This window comes from Sebastes fasciatus, chromosome 9, assembly GCF_043250625.1.
Source record: "Sebastes fasciatus isolate fSebFas1 chromosome 9, fSebFas1.pri, whole genome shotgun sequence".
Classification (NCBI taxonomy): domain Eukaryota; kingdom Metazoa; phylum Chordata; class Actinopteri; order Perciformes; family Sebastidae; genus Sebastes; species Sebastes fasciatus.
Window position 1 is genome coordinate 20,606,941 of NC_133803.1, and position 16,951 is coordinate 20,623,891.

At 42.1% G+C, this 16,951-nt stretch overlaps 1 protein-coding gene across 2 annotated transcripts in view; it reads right to left on the reverse strand.

Moving 5' to 3' along the window:
- Positions 1 to 1,154: 1,154 nt before the first annotated feature.
- The window catches only part of LOC141774172 (striatin-like), a 34,310-nt gene continuing 18,513 nt past the window's right edge, over positions 1,155 to 16,951 (reverse strand). Inside the window, exons 3-17 of one of the 2 annotated variants that reach the window (XM_074646573.1) lie at positions 15,701 to 15,774; positions 13,009 to 13,087; positions 11,648 to 11,818; positions 11,181 to 11,316; positions 10,926 to 11,091; positions 9,453 to 9,563; positions 7,462 to 7,611; positions 7,222 to 7,358; positions 6,104 to 6,279; positions 4,929 to 4,976; positions 4,724 to 4,845; positions 4,472 to 4,639; positions 4,240 to 4,380; positions 3,447 to 3,635; positions 1,155 to 2,726 (exon numbers count right to left, since the gene is read on the reverse strand). In XM_074646573.1, the coding sequence (XP_074502674.1) occupies positions 2,557 to 2,726; positions 3,447 to 3,635; positions 4,240 to 4,380; positions 4,472 to 4,639; positions 4,724 to 4,845; positions 4,929 to 4,976; positions 6,104 to 6,279; positions 7,222 to 7,358; positions 7,462 to 7,611; positions 9,453 to 9,563; positions 10,926 to 11,091; positions 11,181 to 11,316; positions 11,648 to 11,818; positions 13,009 to 13,087; positions 15,701 to 15,774 (2,038 nt within the window). In that variant the 3' untranslated portion in view covers positions 1,155 to 2,556. The remainder of the gene's footprint in view (positions 2,727 to 3,446; positions 3,636 to 4,239; positions 4,381 to 4,471; positions 4,640 to 4,723; positions 4,846 to 4,928; positions 4,977 to 6,103; positions 6,280 to 7,221; positions 7,359 to 7,461; positions 7,612 to 9,452; positions 9,564 to 10,925; positions 11,092 to 11,180; positions 11,317 to 11,647; positions 11,819 to 13,008; positions 13,088 to 15,700; positions 15,775 to 16,951) is intronic. The other variant, XM_074646574.1, reaches the window with a different exon arrangement.

Below are 16,951 nucleotides of genomic sequence, written 5' to 3' on the forward strand. Positions count from 1 at the left end.
ACCTGGGGAGCATAATCACTGTGGACGGAGGAATTGAGGAAGATGTCAAAGCCAGAATAGGAAAGAATAAGAACAGTAATCAACATCCGAAACAAAAAAACTCAAAACCAAACTGAACATTTTTAATTCAAACGTCAAATCCTGACATGTTAAATTACCACCAACGTACTCAACAAACTACAGACATTCGTCAACTGTTGCCTCCCAACACCTTCTGGGAATCTACTGGTCAGACTCCATCACCAACACCAACCTGTGGGAGCGCACCAAACAAGAACCTATAGAACTTCAGGACAAGTTAATGGAGCTGGATAGACCACACACACACACACTCAGAAAACAAAATAAATCAAACATCAAGCAAGGCAAGAGAAAGAGAGGAAGACCTTGAACCACCTGGAGAAGAAGCACAGAACAGGAGATTAAGACTGAGGGGCTGTGATGGCAGCAACTGGATCAAAAAGCACATGACCGGAGAAGATAAAGGGCTTTCATCGATGGCCTATGATCCCTAGGAAACACAAAGGCCTAAGTAAATAGCATACACTTTCCATGGATATCTTATCTAAGACACTCCTTATAACTCCAGAACCTGTCTAAGAATCATCACGTTTTTAAGTTTTCTTCAGTGTCAAAGTAATACAGTGATAGTTGGGTGTTCATCCACAGGTGCACTGCAAGTAGGAATTGTTAATGGATAAGTCGGCATCTGTTTTAGTGTAGTCAAAAATCTGTTAGTATCGATATTAATACATCGACATATCGAATACCTGTTCTCCTCAGTATCGATACACAGGTACCAGCTGTGCTTTCTGCTCTCTCTTCTCTCCGACAGCCGTTTATCTTTTCCTAAAAATTTAAAGTTTTAAGCCCTCAATGTTGCGTCAATTATTCCATGTGGTATCGAAAAACGTATTGCATATCGATATTTTTCAAGGTATTGTATCAAAGTTAAAAACTCCAGTATCGTGACAACAATAATATGTTTAATGGTGCCAATTTGTCAAAATGTAAACTAATACAGGATGAAAACCAGGGATCAAGCTGTACCCACGGCATAACAACACAACCACTGATCTGCACTGATAACCACATTTGGTTTCTACAAATTGCAAACAGCTTCCACGTTTGTCAAATGACCAATAATCACCCAGTTAACATTTTACAGCAGGTTTTATTTTGAACATACTTTCATATACAAACCAGTGACTGAGAAAATGGCTCATTTGAAGCTGTACTCTACAGGTACAACATCTTGATTGACTTGTTTTTTCACCCAGGATAGTTTCGTCCTCACAGTTTTACAGTAAACTGGGATTTGCAGGACATTTGGATGGTTTACGCATTATTTCAAAGTAGTCCCACAGTACGGCACTAATGTCCTGCTAAACACTGGACTACTGTAAATATCTGGACAGGATACATCACATTGTAGTCGAGCATGTCCGCACAAGTGGGGAAAACTACATACAGTACAAGCCATTCAATTCACACAAGAGCAAACTGGCCAAAATCAATTAGTTATTCCTAAAAATGGACATCTAGAACCAAGTTTGAATTGTAATTATATAACCAAGATGGTTTACTTTGGACACATATGCTTGTAATCGTATTTGTGAAGTGTACAGTTAATCTAACAAACAGGCATTATATTTAATGGTCTGTATCACTCTACCAGCTTTGCCTTGAAATGCACAAAATTGATTCCCCAACCACACTTATCAAAAAGGAGCACTCAAACTCACGCTGCACAGTAAATTTTAAGACTGAATATATATTTTGTTTATTATAAGCATTTGTAATTTTACATCCAATGTTAAAATCGACAACATTGTGACAACCGGCTCCATCTCTCCACCGTCCCCCTCCCTGTTCCCCCGAAACGAGCTTGTTAAAATAACATTTTCAAGACCTTTTTAAAGCAAAGGCACATTTGTCAATACGTGTTTTAAAAAGGAAAATAAAGGCAGGCCAGCAAGCAGAGTCCGTCTGAGAAGCAGAGAAGAAGAAGAGAGGCTTCCACGACAGCTCCAACGAGCCTTCAGTACCCCACATTTCTGGAACAACACAACACTAAACCTGACTTGGAGTAAAGAGTCCGGACCTGGTTTCGTCTGAGAGTGAAGGTCGAGGGCCAGAGGGATTTGGGATGAGCGTGAAGTCGCAGGGGCAGAAGACCGGCTTGAAACCTCATTTCTCCACTCCACACTCTTTAACACTTGTCCTGAGCCTCCTCGCTACGGAGGTTAAGTTTTAGTTTGTCTGAAGGGGGGGGCGCTGTGGCCGGTCACACCCAGGCCTGCCTGGATGGTAGATGGAGGACTAGAGAGCTAATTCTCCTCCTGACTGCCCTCCCTGCCGACCCTCTTTATGGGTACGGTAGCCCGTTTGAGGCCAGCGGCTACATAGTCTACCAGTCCGACAGGAAACCAGTGGGCTGTGAGAGGTGGGATGGACCCATGCCTGAACGTCCGTCCCCTCCTGTGTCTCTATTGGTCCCTGATCGTGGGAGGCTGAGTCAGAGAGCGGGGCTGCAGGGAGAGACGCAGCTCCGCGTCATACGAACACTTTGGCGAGAGCGTCTGCCCCGGCGCTGGCGATGTAGCATTTAGACGGATGAAACGCCACATCGTGGATCGACTCCTCGAACTTCTTTCTGTGAGCCGTGAACTCCTGGATGCAGGTTTTACTCTCCAGGTTCCACAGACGTATTGAGCAGTCGTGACCTGCAGAGGACATAACGAGTTACAGCGATTAAACTAGAATTACCGCCTCGCAGTTGTACGCCTGCACCAACCAGTCAAGTAGCAGTTTACATCCATGCCTGTCCAAAATGTCATCACTTCATCCTGTTAGACGTTTGTGTGAAATTGTCATAATTAGCAAATAAATTCTTATTATAGACAATAATATGTTTTGTGAGGTCACAGTGACCTTTAACCACCAAAATCAAACCAGTTTATCTTTGAGTCGAAGTCGACGTTTGAGGCAAATTTGAAAAAAATTCCCTCCAGGCGTTCCTGAGATATCGCGTTTACAAGAATGTACCCGATGGACGGACAGACAACCTGAAAACATAATGCCTCCGGCTGCGGCTGTCGACGGCGCAGAGGCATAAAAATGTAACTTATTTCGATGTCCAAAGGACGTGCAATAAGTGACTGTGAGCAAGACCTAGTTTCTCCTAAAACTTGGAAACAAGACTTGCGTCTTTGTGGCACATAGGATGTTTGGGAGAACCTTATTTACTTTATTACTTTTACATGTAAAAAAAAAAAGTACCATTAACACTTGGAAAATAACTCTCACATAGCCACCTACACGTTACACTCACAGTCACTGCTGGGTTGAGTCTGAGGCAGATAATCTATCAATGAACTAGTGTATAAAGGGAAAACAGTTCTGTTAGAGAAAGCACAAGGAGACAGCGGTTAAGAGGTACTTACTGCCTGACATGAGATAAAGTCCGTTAGGGTCGACAGCTAAGCTGGTGACAGCATCCAGGTGAGCCACCATGGAGTGAATCAGCTTCCCGCTGTTGTTGTCAAAGAACTTGATGTGTCTGTCCTCCTGCGCAGTGATGGTGATGGGAAGAGTCGGGTGGCTGAGGACCTTATTGATCTGACAGGGGGTGCCTGGTTAAAAAAAGACAAGCACATTAGACATCACTGAATGGTTCAACATCAAACCATTAGCAACTAAAAGTCCAATCTGTGGAAATATTACACTCTATGTCAGTGGTTCTTAACCTTTTTCCTTAAGGAACCTATCACTATCACTGAATAACAAGTTGTCATACACCCCTTAAAATCAAGAAAGCCTCACGAGCCCCGTGATGCTTTGGCGACCCCTAAGGTGAGGAACCTGTGCTCTGTCGGTGGATGTTAAGCATGTTAAAAAATTTAAGCAGTGTGGTAACACTTTGAGTCAGTTTGTACTTAATGCAGACATCAGTACTTGCTGGTAAACAACTTACTAATACGAGACAGATATTCTTAACATTGTTATGATATGCAGTTAGGTCTTATGACTAAAGTACTGTATCAGTGTCTAATGATTTAATTTCCTACAGCTGCCACCAGATGGTACTCAAGAGCCATATTTCCCTACTCCACTTCAACATTATGATTGAATTCAACCAGTGTAATATGGTGTTTTATTATTATCAGCCCAGAAATCGATAGAGAATTTTACTGATGGGAGGTCTAAATGCTGCAGCCTTTCATCTGACAAACCTACCCGGCTCCAAATTGGACTCGAGACTGAGGACCAGCTGGCGGGTCTCCATGTTGAAGAGGCCCATCTCTCCGTTTGTGAAGGATGTGACCAGGTGGGCCGGATCACTGCACACCAGGTCTACTGAGGAGGGAACTCCAAGCTCTTGTACACAGAAAGACAGACATATATTTATGTTAATTATTCTATTTAAGCAAATATTAAGGAAAAACAAAGTCATGATACAAGCAAGTACTTTTGTCTTCGTTGAATACTGCGAGGGCGGGGGAGGTGGTGTTGGCGTCCCACAGTCTCACGGTCCCGTCTGCCGAGCAGGAGAGGAGGCGCTGGTGTGCGCTGCTGTACACCAAACCCCAAACGGAGTCAGTGTGTCCCAACAACGCGCCGCGCAGCATCGACGGGTCTGACACAGAAAACACAAAGTCAGTTACCATCATCTGATCTGAAAACCCTCAGAGATTCAAACACAACACAACGACGCTGTTACCGTAGGAGTCGTAGGGGTCGATGTTGGGATTTGGCGTGTTCCAGCATTGTATAGTCCCGTCAACCCCTCCGCTGAAACACTGCTCCCCTGTACTGCTCATCACCACACTCAGTACAGCCCCCCTGTGGTTTCAATCATAATGAATTAGCAAAACTTCTTGTCCAACGCTAAACTGAAATGTTTTATGTATGTGCAGTGTTTTTACCTGTGGGCCCTGAAAGTGTAGATCGGTTCCACATCTAAAGATGCACTCCTGTGGACAAAAAATGTGTTCATTACTGTAACATAGAAAACCAAACAGCAGAGCCAGCTTAATATGTGTCAGTAGTCGTGTTTCCATTCAACTGTCAAGTGAATTTTAAGCAAAATTTTGAAATGTTGCAAAAAGAAATGCAAATTAGGCACGTTTCCATCAACTAATTTGGTCAGAAGTTGCACTGAAGGCTACGTGTGGCTGTAATCCGCCAGTAAATAGAGTAGAAGAAGTAGAGATTGCGAACTGGAAACAAAACAAGTCGACTTGGCCATCTAACCTGTATCTAACCCATGTTACGATAGAAAAATGGAGAGATGACGTAAGAAAAGCATTCACACATTATGGGAATATCTGAGAAGACACCGACAGCGTAAACAGCCGATCAGTAATGTGAGTTAAATGTTCGCTATGTCAGAATATATTTGGCAAAGACATTTCCATATCCTGTTTAGTGCATAAGCTCGATAAAGCTCGATAAAATCAAAAACCACCTTAAGTGAACGTACAATTTTTTTCAGCAACTGAGCAAAGTTTCATTGTATTTTGCCGTTTCCATACAGCTTTTCCAAAGCGATACTTCCAAAATGTGCATTAAAAATATGTGAATGGATAAACGGCTAATGATTAAATTCAAAATGATTGGCGTTGAACTGTACAAGGCAATAGATGGCTGCACAATTTGCTGCTATACCAGTGATCGAGTTGCACATACTCTTGTCATGTTGTTTTATTGTACGAATACCCTCGACTCTAAAATGACATCAGCCTCTAAAAAATAAAATCCATCACATCACTACGGACGAGTGTGTGTGGGCTGCAGAGTTGTGACTTGACATAATGAGTCAGCTCTTTGTCACATGGGGACAGTTTCCTGCAGCTGAATCGTGAGACACTGCAGCAACAAAGACTGTCATCAACAACTCTCTAATCTCTCTAATGACGTTCACTCTGCTGCGGCGAGACTGCTAGAGGCTGAACCAAACACACTGCTGTCTGAGTATTAGTTTCTCTAACAGAAATCAATACAACAGTAAATTTAAAGCTGTTGATTTCCTTCCTTTTGGCTGAGAAAAAATGAAACCAACAGTAGGAATCGGGTTGAACTGGAATAACGTCATTCTTACTTTTTGGCAGGAGCGGTCTTTTGCAGGTTCCACATCTTGAGCGTGTGGTCCTCTGACGCAGTGACCAGGACAGGCTCCACAGGGTGGAAGGCCAGAGCTCGAATCCCATCGAAATGGCTCCGCAGGGTGAATTTGGGGTTCCATGTTTTTCTCATGGCATCTTTATTGTTGCCAATCTGAGGAGGACACATCTAATCAGAAACTGAATATCCAATCAACAGTACTATCACATATAATCAGTAGTCCTAGCCGTAGTTATGCAGCTTCTTTAGTAGTTTGCGAGTTTAGTGTTTATTTGCAAAAGTAACAAACCAGTAAAACAAAATACATTCATGGAAAGAAAATAAAGGGAAAAGTGAAATAAAAAAAAAAAATGGTAGTGTAATACAATACAATAGTGTTTCTGTAATATTGAGTTGCCAGCTATGGTAAATAACTTTGTTTTTGTGATTAAAAAGAGGAACTTCTAATGACTTTTCTTTGGTGCTAAATATAGGATCGGGAGCATTTTTATTGCCTCTCAACAGCCAGTGGCCGTGGCCGCCCTAGCTATGTAAACAAAGCACAGAGAAACTTGTATTACAATACACACAGAGGGAGAGCGACTTCATTCTCTGCTCAGGTAGACATTACTTCTCTATATCTTTACATAGACAATAATTATTTGATGCTATATTAATGCTCTGAATATCAAATTTAGCCCTTTTAATGATGGTTCATTGTATGTCGTGATGAATATCCTTTAACCACTTTTTTTTTTCTCCATAAATACATGCTATCGCACTCAAACCATCCTATCTTAAAAAAGCCTGCTACAACCCACGCAGGTGTGTTTTTATAGCCATGTGACTTTGACATTACGATTGTAAACGTGATCTCAAAAAATAACTTATATCTTCCAATATCACACTTTCAAAGCAGCTTCCCTGGCGCTGCCTAGAAAAATAGCTGTTTGACACACAGATGGCTTCAACATGTGACGTGAGCTGGTAAAGTTTGCTGCGGATTAGAGGAGGAAGGTGGGATGGCTGTTTTTCATGAGAACATGAACAGAAATAGTTTCCCCCAGAGAAAAGGTCCCATGGCTCTTAAAATCCATTCTGCCTCTTCCTACTCACATCGTATGCCAGACTGTCGGCCTCGTTGGCCACGGTGAGTCCAGCGAGCTCCCCCAGGCCCAGCTCGCTCTCCATGGCCTCGTCTGTGCCCATAATGAACGACTTCCCCGAGGTGGGCGGGAAGGTCAGCGCCTCAACTGGGGAAAGAACAAATGAATAAATATACGACCACTGTGGACACAGTTAGTCAGGGATGAAGGGAATTTAAGACAGTCTAACAAAGAGTTTTTGCTCGAGCACCTTCATCCGGTCGGTTCCCCTCGTGCTCGTTGAACCGGGCGGCGTTGGGCCGGGACTGGGGGGTGGATGGTGGTGGAGGCTGCATGTGGGACAAGTCCTCTGCATCTCTCAGGTTAGCCAGCATGTCCTGCAGCTTGGACCGGTTCGGCCCTGTTTAACAAGTCAACAGTGTTACCAAACTGATACACAGTGATGGAGAGCGGAGCAAAGACAAAAAGAGGCAAAAAGTATGAAAATAATTTCATTAAAAAGCTGTGAGTACAAGCTGGAAAAAGAACGCAGAATGAATATGGAAGGAAAGCAGCACTGAAAGGGAAGAAAATTAATTATAGTATGTAAAAGAAGAGAAAATGAAAGGAAGTCAACAGCAGAGTCCTTGTTAGATGAATTGAAAAAGGTTTTGAGATATGTTTATCTCCAAGTGGGGGCTGTGTGGAGAGAGCAATACAATATACAGCTGCATTTTATGAGGTCTCAGCCCAGGCAGAATCTTTAGTGAACCACATATGGATGTTTATTTTATAATCATAAGCATTTTAACTAGGGCTGTCAAAGTTAATGCGATAATAACGTGTTATATCAAATTTGTTTTAATGCCACTAATTTCTTTAACGCAACTTACGATTTATAGGTTGTAGCGGGCTCGGTTTTAAAGCAAGACTGAAGATACTGACATCATATGAAACTAGAAAACCTAAGGAATCTATGGTACCAACTGGCATGGCCATTTTCAAAGGGGTCCCTTGACCTCTGACATCAAGATATGCGAATGAAAATAGGTTCTATGGGTACCCACAAGTCTCCCCTCTTTCAGACATGACTACTACATGACTCTATGATGATCACATGCAGTTTGGGGGCAAGTCAGAGTCAAGTCAGCACACATTGCAGGACAATATTTGTCATTGTTTTGTGTTGTTAATTGATTTCCAATAATAAATATATACATACATGCATAAATTCAGCACATTTGTCCACTCCCATGTTGATAAGAGTATTAAATACTTGACAAATCTCCCTTTAAGGTACATTTTGATCAGATAAAAAAATTACGATTAATCGCGATTTATCAAGGACAATCATGAGATTCAAAATTTGAATCGATTGACAGCCCTAATTTGAACAAATGTGGCCCCTTAGAATCAGACCTTAACCCTGGTGCAAATAGTAGTATACCAAATGCACAACTGTTCAAAAAAACAACCCTGACAGATCTCCTGAAGATCTCCTCCACACGCCCACAAAAGTGATAAAAATGAAGACACAGCGTGAAGATAAAAAATAGATCTCTGCTTAAACCAGAGGAGGAGGAAGCCAAGTGTAAAACGTGGTGTCGAATGTAGAAGAAAGTGAGATGAACTGATCTCATGATTCAATCACAGTAAGAGGCTACATCTGAAGTGGGCTGTTATTCAGAGAGCAGTAGTATTCAGCTGAGTCACTTCACTGAGTCACTGAAAAAGCTTGTAATTGCCATCAATTTACAACAGCAGCAACATTACTGTAGTATCAACATGGCTAACAGATGAGGATGAAGATGGTGGTAATTATGTTATTTTGAGTGGAGAAGATACCAATGTAGGAAACAGACGACTGTGGAGGCTAGCGCTAGCCCAGATGGGACAGAGATGGACGTGTCATCACGACTAATTTTCACACTAATCTCTGATATTTGACGGCATGAACAAGATGATGATGTGAATATAAATCAAAAACATTTAAACGGGACAGAAGAACATGCATCAAGCATTACAGTAGGATAATAAAAGGTGACAGATTTTGTATTTGGGAGACATTCAGTATGAAATGATAGACAAAAGGACAGAGCAATGCCGAGTAGGCATAATAAGGAGCAGCTCGAGAAGGAGATGAGAAAAAAACAGCCAAGATGTTTTGTTTTTTTGATTTGAGGCTTTTTGGCTGAACTCAGGAAAGTCAGGCTCTACAGAGAGACGAGTAGGAGGGAGGCAGCAACGCCCGACAGGACTTACTCTTCACCCCCTTTTTCCCCTTGCGCTCCTTTCTGTACTGCTCCTTGAGTTTGGTTATCATGCCCGGGTCCACGTCCCAGGCCTCAGAAATGGGACCTTGCTCGTCCTTCTCTACACAGGGGGAACAAAACCAGGCCGAGAGGCTGTTGAGGAACTGCTCTGGTTGAGGCCTGTGTGGCCTGTCAGGGTGGGCAAGGTGCACAGACCTCTCACAGACACTCATGGAGATTTCTGAAGCCTCCAGGAGAGTGGTAGGCCTCTAACACCTGAGATGAGCTTCTTTTCTTTAAAAGGGATAGTTTGGGTGTTTTGAAGTGGGGTTGTATGAGGTACTTATCCATAGTCAGTGTATTACCTACAGTAGATGACGGTCGGCCCCCAGTTTGGAGAAGCAGACAGGAGTTACCGCATGGAAACAAAACTATGTACTGCTGTGGACGGGGCCGGCAGCAAAACATATTTTATCCACCTAAAAGAAAGGCTCACCTAAAAAAATCAATATCAGTTTAGGTGTACGCTATATTTTGAATATTTTCACCGCTTTATCTTGCCGTCAGACAGCCCTTTCCAACGGGGTACTGAAGCTGAAACATAGACTGTATAGCTGTCTCAAGACAAGGTAAACTGGTGAAAATATTCTAAATATAGTGTACACCTTAACTGATATTGATTTTTTTAGATGAGCCTTTCTTTCAGGTCGCTAAAATAAGTTTTGCTGCCCACCCCATCCACAGCAGTACATTGCTTTTGTACTGGGGGAGTGCCGACCATCATCTATTGTAGGTAATACACTGACTACTACCACTTCAGTGATATTAGCATCATTATAACTATCTCGTTTAATCCCTTTAGTTTTTCTTTTCTATTGGAAGAAGTGAGAGAGGTGGGAGGGAAGTTAATGTCATGTGGGGAATTCTTTCATTTGAACATTTCTAAGTCATGTCAAATCTAATCATAAAATCATCACTGTGATAATGAAGTTGTTGTACACATGACTCAAATACTCAAACCCACGATCAAATACAAAGAAAAACCTCAGCATGACATCAAGCCCATTGTTTTCTGGCTTTAGATCTAAGTACCAGTGAGACTCAAAGGTTGATTTGACGACACACAGGAGTGGAAGAGACATTGTGGTCACAGGCTGGCTAATGGGAACACACAGTGGAAGAGATCACAAACTATGGGTTAAACAGAGAAACATCCAAACATCATGATTTATGACCACAGAGTGATATATGAATGACGAGTACTCCACGAACAGTCACCAAACTATGAGGAGAAGTCGAGGCAAATTATAAGATTACAGCATCAAATAATTAGCGATATTATTGAAACTTGTGTATTAAAGTTGTAGATAAAAATTAAACAAGCCCATCATTGTGCAAGAGAAAAATAAATATCTGGGGTGTCGAAGTGTTGCTTTTCATCCAATTCCAACTCTGCTCTGTTCTTGACTGATCCATGACTCACCCCAGTCTGTGCCGTCCCCGTTGCCTCGGGACTCCGGCGAGGTGTCCATCTCGTCAGGGCTGGACAAGAAGTCAAAGCCCTTCATTGCCTCCTCTGTGTCAGGGTCCTCACTTGTGTCCATACTGGCTGGCGTCGTCGTTGACGACGAGGGCTTCTTCCTCAGAATCTGGGGAAAATATTGTTATTAATAGCACAGCGACAATGTCTACTTAACTTTGTGTGAGTGCAGGAGATGAGGGCAGACTGTTTTCTTACCGTCCTGGATTCCACATTAGGCCTGTCCCTCCCCTCACTATCCTCGTCATCATCGTCATCACTGAACTCAGCTGCTGCATTCTCAATGAACTTGAAGGCCTCCAGTACGGCGCTAGTGTCAGAGAGCTCAGCTTTCCTGTGAAGGAACAATGATGCATACATCTCATCAGACTGTTATGCTACAGTATCAATAAAAAGTTGTAGTATCTACGTCTATCTACAGATTCACCCCATCACTCTTAAGTGCAACACACATGCTGCAAACGTTGGTGTGTGTTGTCCTTTAAGGCCATATTGCACTGTGAGATTTTGGGCTGTCCCAGACAAAAGTTCACAATCATGACAGAAACGTGGTCGTCAATCAAAAATGGACTGTCAGTAGACACGAGTACCTGCACAGTGTTACATGCTATGAACTTTTGCTATTGTTGTTGTCGCTCAGTCTATAGATAGCTTTAGATACTTACCCTCTGGTGCCCATGCCCTTTGTTGATGTGTCCGTCCCATTGACCAGAGGCTCAGTGCCGGTCCGTTCTCCTGTACTCCCGCCTCCGTCCCCGGCTAGTCCTAGCAGCGCTCGGACCCGCTGAGACTTTACATCTAAGATGGTGTCTGTGTAGCCCACCTCCTGCAGGTACCTGGAACGAGGTAAATCAACTTAAACCTGGTTGCAAATGGTCTAACCCAATTTTAGTTGTATGGAGGAAGAGCCATTGTAAATGAGTCTTTCATAAAGGTCCATTAAAGGGGACCTATTATTTTTTCTCTTTCCTTTAGTGTGTTATATAGTTTTTTGTGCATGTAAAAGGTCTGCAAAGTTACAAAGCCCAAAGTCTACGCCAAAGGGAGTTACTCTTCCCCACAGAAACACTGCTCCTGAAACGCCCGAAACACCTCGCTTGAAGTCCTGCCTTTTCTTCTGTAACGTGGTGATGTCACCAAGTAACACACTTTGCCTTTTGGCTAGTTTGGCACGCCCTCAAACAAAGCTAGTTAGAGCGGAGCTGGAGGGTTTCAGACAGAGAGTGAAAAGAAGTGCTGCAGCACAGCCGGTATGAGAAAAATAAAGTGTTTTTTGAACATTAAAGCATGTAAACATGTTCTAGTAGAAACCCACAATACATATGTATGCACCTGAAAATAAGCATATTAGGTCTTCTTTAAATGAACTCTTTATTACAATGAGTTTATTTACTACACAGACTTTGACGTGATTAGAGATGAGGAAGAGTCGAGTACTTGTTACTGTCAAAAGTGCCATGTCCTCTGGCAGTTGTCTAGTTGATGCTATCAGCTCTGCTGAGGCAAGATGAGCTACTCATCAAATATTACACCTACCCTGCAGAGATGCAGAAGAAGCTCTAGTGATTTGAGTGGGGCGACTGACTGAAAGGGAGGGGTGTCTTAGCACATTATTGATCTGTGCCTTGACACAGAGTCGAGAATAAAATGGGTGTCTCATCAGCCGGCATGTTGGGGCAGATGATGTGTGAGGCTGCCTGGTGGTGTCTTGGGTAAAGGCCGGACCCTGGTCTATTTACACAAGCTGACTGAAGAGTAAGATAACCAAACTTCCCTGAGACAAACAAAGCACAGAGCAGGTTAATGACTGCTGCTGCCCATGCGAGGGAGCTCTTCCCCACAGTTGTTTTAGGCCATAGCATTCTGGCTCAGTAGCATACTTCATAAAAGCGGTTAGTCTGACACAAGGGACAATACTATGGCAGAGAAATCAAACTAGGGGCCTGGTATCTGCATACAGTTCATTTTAGTGCAGCGATTTAGTTTTCTAGGTTGAAGACTGTCACAGAAGGATTAAAGCACTTACTGTCTGAGGAGCTGGCGGCCTTGTTTCCAGGACAGCTGATTGTTGAGCGATCCAGAAGACTCGTTCTCGTTGGTCTCATCTACAGGAGAAGAGGAGGAGGACACAAATCAGGGCTCCACAAACAGCACAGCACTCCTACCAATTTCCACTCGGTAAACACGACCAGAACATTCCTGCATCGCAGCATCCTGGCAACTACACACATCCAGCGCTTAGCTGCTTTCAGCCAGTCAACAGTGGATTAGAGTTAAATGGAAGAGGGTATTGCTTCACTTTAAATTGTGCCAGTGAAATAACTCTTACATGTTTATTGAAAAAAATAGCCAAACATTCCTGAATGTTATCCTTATTTACGCTCCAACCCATTCACCTTTTTGTTCATGGTTTGATTTGGCCCCGAGTTATCATTTGTCAACATATGTAACTTTAATAGCTAGCCTTAAGCCAAATATTTACGTCACAGTAGGTAATAATTACCATATTAAAACGGTGTACGCAACAGCACTAGCAGTAAAAAGAGAGAAGAGATTTAAAACTCATTAGCAACGGCTTGTTCTTGATGCTACAACAAGACATTTGATATTTAATCACGCATTCTGACACCTTCAAAATGGCTGGTCTCTGCTCCAACTACGTCCCATGATGGCATGCTACTAGAAAGCGCAACGTGTGCCTGCAGCATCCAGAACAACACACACTGTTTGTGACGGCTCTGACAAAACAAGCAATATCAAAGCTCACTTTGATATTAAACAACGTCAGCACTGTGTGTGTGTGTGTGTGTGTGTGTGTGTGTGTGTGTGTGTGTGTGTGTGTGTGTGTGTGTGTGAGGTTGATTTGGCGGGGCAGAGAGACGAGGGTGCCTCAAAAAGTGGGTCATGCCTAATTCAGAAGAGTGAGGAGCGGGCAGGTGCACCACCATACGAACAACACCTCCCACTCGTCGTCGTCTCCCCCTCTTCCATCCCCTCCACCTAACACCTCTCCCCTTCACCCCCCACCCCCCAATTCATCAACACTTCAAGGTCTTGCGTGCTTTGAACAGCCCTCATGAATAGAGATGAGGAGAGAGGAGAGGAAATGTCGCAATCTGACTTAATGATGGCAGAGGACTTGAACATGAGAGGCCAATTAAAGTACAATAATATAACAAGGAGCAGGTAGTGAACTGATACAGGAGTGATACCGAGGTAAAACCAGGTATTGTGATTTTAAGGGTGAACACTAAAAAGTGAGAGCAACATTTTAGATGTTTAAGATTTGAGTGGATAAAATAGTTTAGTTTTTACTTTAGCCATGCAGAGAGTTTTGCTTTCATCTTCCTGAGTGTCTAAGATATCTGATGAAAAGCATTATGCTCTAAACCTCACTCTGTTGACTAAACACTGACCACAACGTCCATTATGTAGCCGTCCTGCAGCCTGTTTGATAGCTTTTCCATCGAATTGTAAATGTTAAAATTTCCAATATTTCTAAGCTCTAACGATTTGTCATTTGTGATGATAATACTTTTTTTGCACTGGGAGCTTTCAGAGTGCAGACTTTCTGTTCTGATTATTCAGAGTGGAAAAGAATTATGAATGTTTATGAGTGCTTATAACTGTAGTTATACAGTGCTATAAGCAGATTATAATACATTATAAGTATGTTTATAAGCATTTTATACACGGCTTTGTTGAATACTCGATTCTGATTGGTCAATTACAGCATTCAACGGTCTGTTATTTCTTTATAGCAGACCGTTGCTATGTATAACACACTGTTGCTATGTATAACAGACCGTTGCTATGGGCGCAGTTCTGATGTTGGACTCTGGTGGACCGTTATTGTGTCAAATTATTGATTTCTTAAGTAAGTAGCCATGTAATAAGCGGGATAATGTACTGTAGGAACATCTACTCGGGGTGCCGCATCGCCGACAGGGCGAAATTTCGTTTTTATTGCTCACAGCATTAAAAATGTACATTTACCGATTAACCTGCAGATTAATTGTTGGGTCTGTAAACTCATCACAATTTCCTGCAGTTCAAAGTGATGTCCTAAAATTGGCAACAAACCCAAAGAGATTCAATTCACTATCACAATAGAAAAATAAAAGCAGCACGTTATCACAACTGAGACACTGAAACTAAGTCATGTTTTGGAATTTTCTGGAAAGTTACATTGCTGTTCAATTTGTTCAATGCAAATTTTCAATGTTTTGAGCACCACATGTTTGATTGGAAACAGAAATATCCAAGTCAAATATCCCCAAACCTGGGCAAATAAAAACATTACTATTTGCATGGCTGCATGACTAGATACCACTAGAGGCAAGTGAAATAATGTTGTATAAAAGGTTGAGCCTTTATAATGTGCATCTTTGTCAGAGGTCAAATTCAAAGTATGATTTGAGAAATTTTTCTTTCTTACATGTACCGTCATGAACGCTCTCAATGTATAACATTTTTAAATCAATTTGATCACATTTGTTGTACATTGCCTCTTTAAGCAGCTCAATATTTGTTCAGTACATCAGTAACAACAATGGCATGCTACATACAGGAAAGGACACCGAGAGGAAAACAAGATTCAGCATGAATGCAGCCTTCGCATGCGTACCAGTCCTGTCCCTTGAGGTATGTGAACTCAACAATCACAGTGATTTAGTATAAAGAGGTGGAGTTGGCTGTTTGAGCCACCATAGACTTACCAGAGTCGTAGCTTGGAGGCTTCATGTCACCTTGATTTAACTCTGTCCCATATTTTAACTTGTGGTACTTTGCTCTGGAAGAAAAGAAAAAAAAAAGAGGCAGACAAATAAGCAAACAGGGCTGATCAAAAAGGTCTGAGAAGAAGAAGCTATTTAAAAAACTCATTATGCATGGCATCTGCATAAGCTTTGAAAGTCATCCCAACACCAACTTGCTCTACTTCTCACAAACACGTTCTCTTATTAGACAGCTTCGCTTGTGTGTAGGGCTGTGATAAAATCCATATCACCACATTAAACGGAATATTTTTTAGATAGCAATAAGTATCAAATTGCTTGTTTTTTGTCTGCTATTCAGATAAGAGATTACATTTACTATCATAGGAGATGAAAAAGAAGGGCAAATATTCACAGTTGAGCAGCTGGAACCAGAGAATTTGTGGCTTTTTTTGCACACAAACAAGACTGCAATTGTTAATTTTCTATGAATTAATCAACTAATTGTTTCAGCTGTCTTTGCAATTGAATGCAAAATCACATATATGATTATCAAATTGACGTTCACAAATACAATCACAATGATTCCATCGAAAGGTTATTAACAAAATAAAGAAAATTCACCTATATTTAGAAACTGATATAAAATGAGGTGAATGCTGACATGTAAGCGCTTTGAGTGATCAGAAGACTAGAAAGGCAATCCATAATTAGTAGGGGTGTAAGAAAATATCGATACACATGAGTATTGCAATATTATGTGTTGGAATACCGTATCGAACGGACGTTGGGGCATCGCGAAAACATAATGCCTCCACGCCAGCGACGTGCAATGTGTGGCTTTACTGCAATACTGAGATTTCTTCCAATGACTGCACACACACATCCTCATCAGTGGTAAAGAGTCAATACGAGGAGAGCGCGCCACTCACACCTTTTAGTTCAACCAGGGCCCCCGCCACACTACTCCCCCCCCACGATCCAGAGGAAGCAACCCCCATCCAAATCAAATTCATTTTAAATTGGGTACATCCTACATTCAGAAAGCCATTTCTGATATTGCTTTCAGATACCCTCGGAGACATGACCTGTTGCTTAGCAACTGGGGAAAGTGGTAGTAATTCTGGGTTAAGCGTTGCTCCTGAGGCAGAGCCTGCAATGATCTCACTGGAGAAAAGTAGATAAATATACACTACAAACAGCCAGAGGGCAATTCCATACTTACAGTACAAATAAACGTAATGATGATGTTCC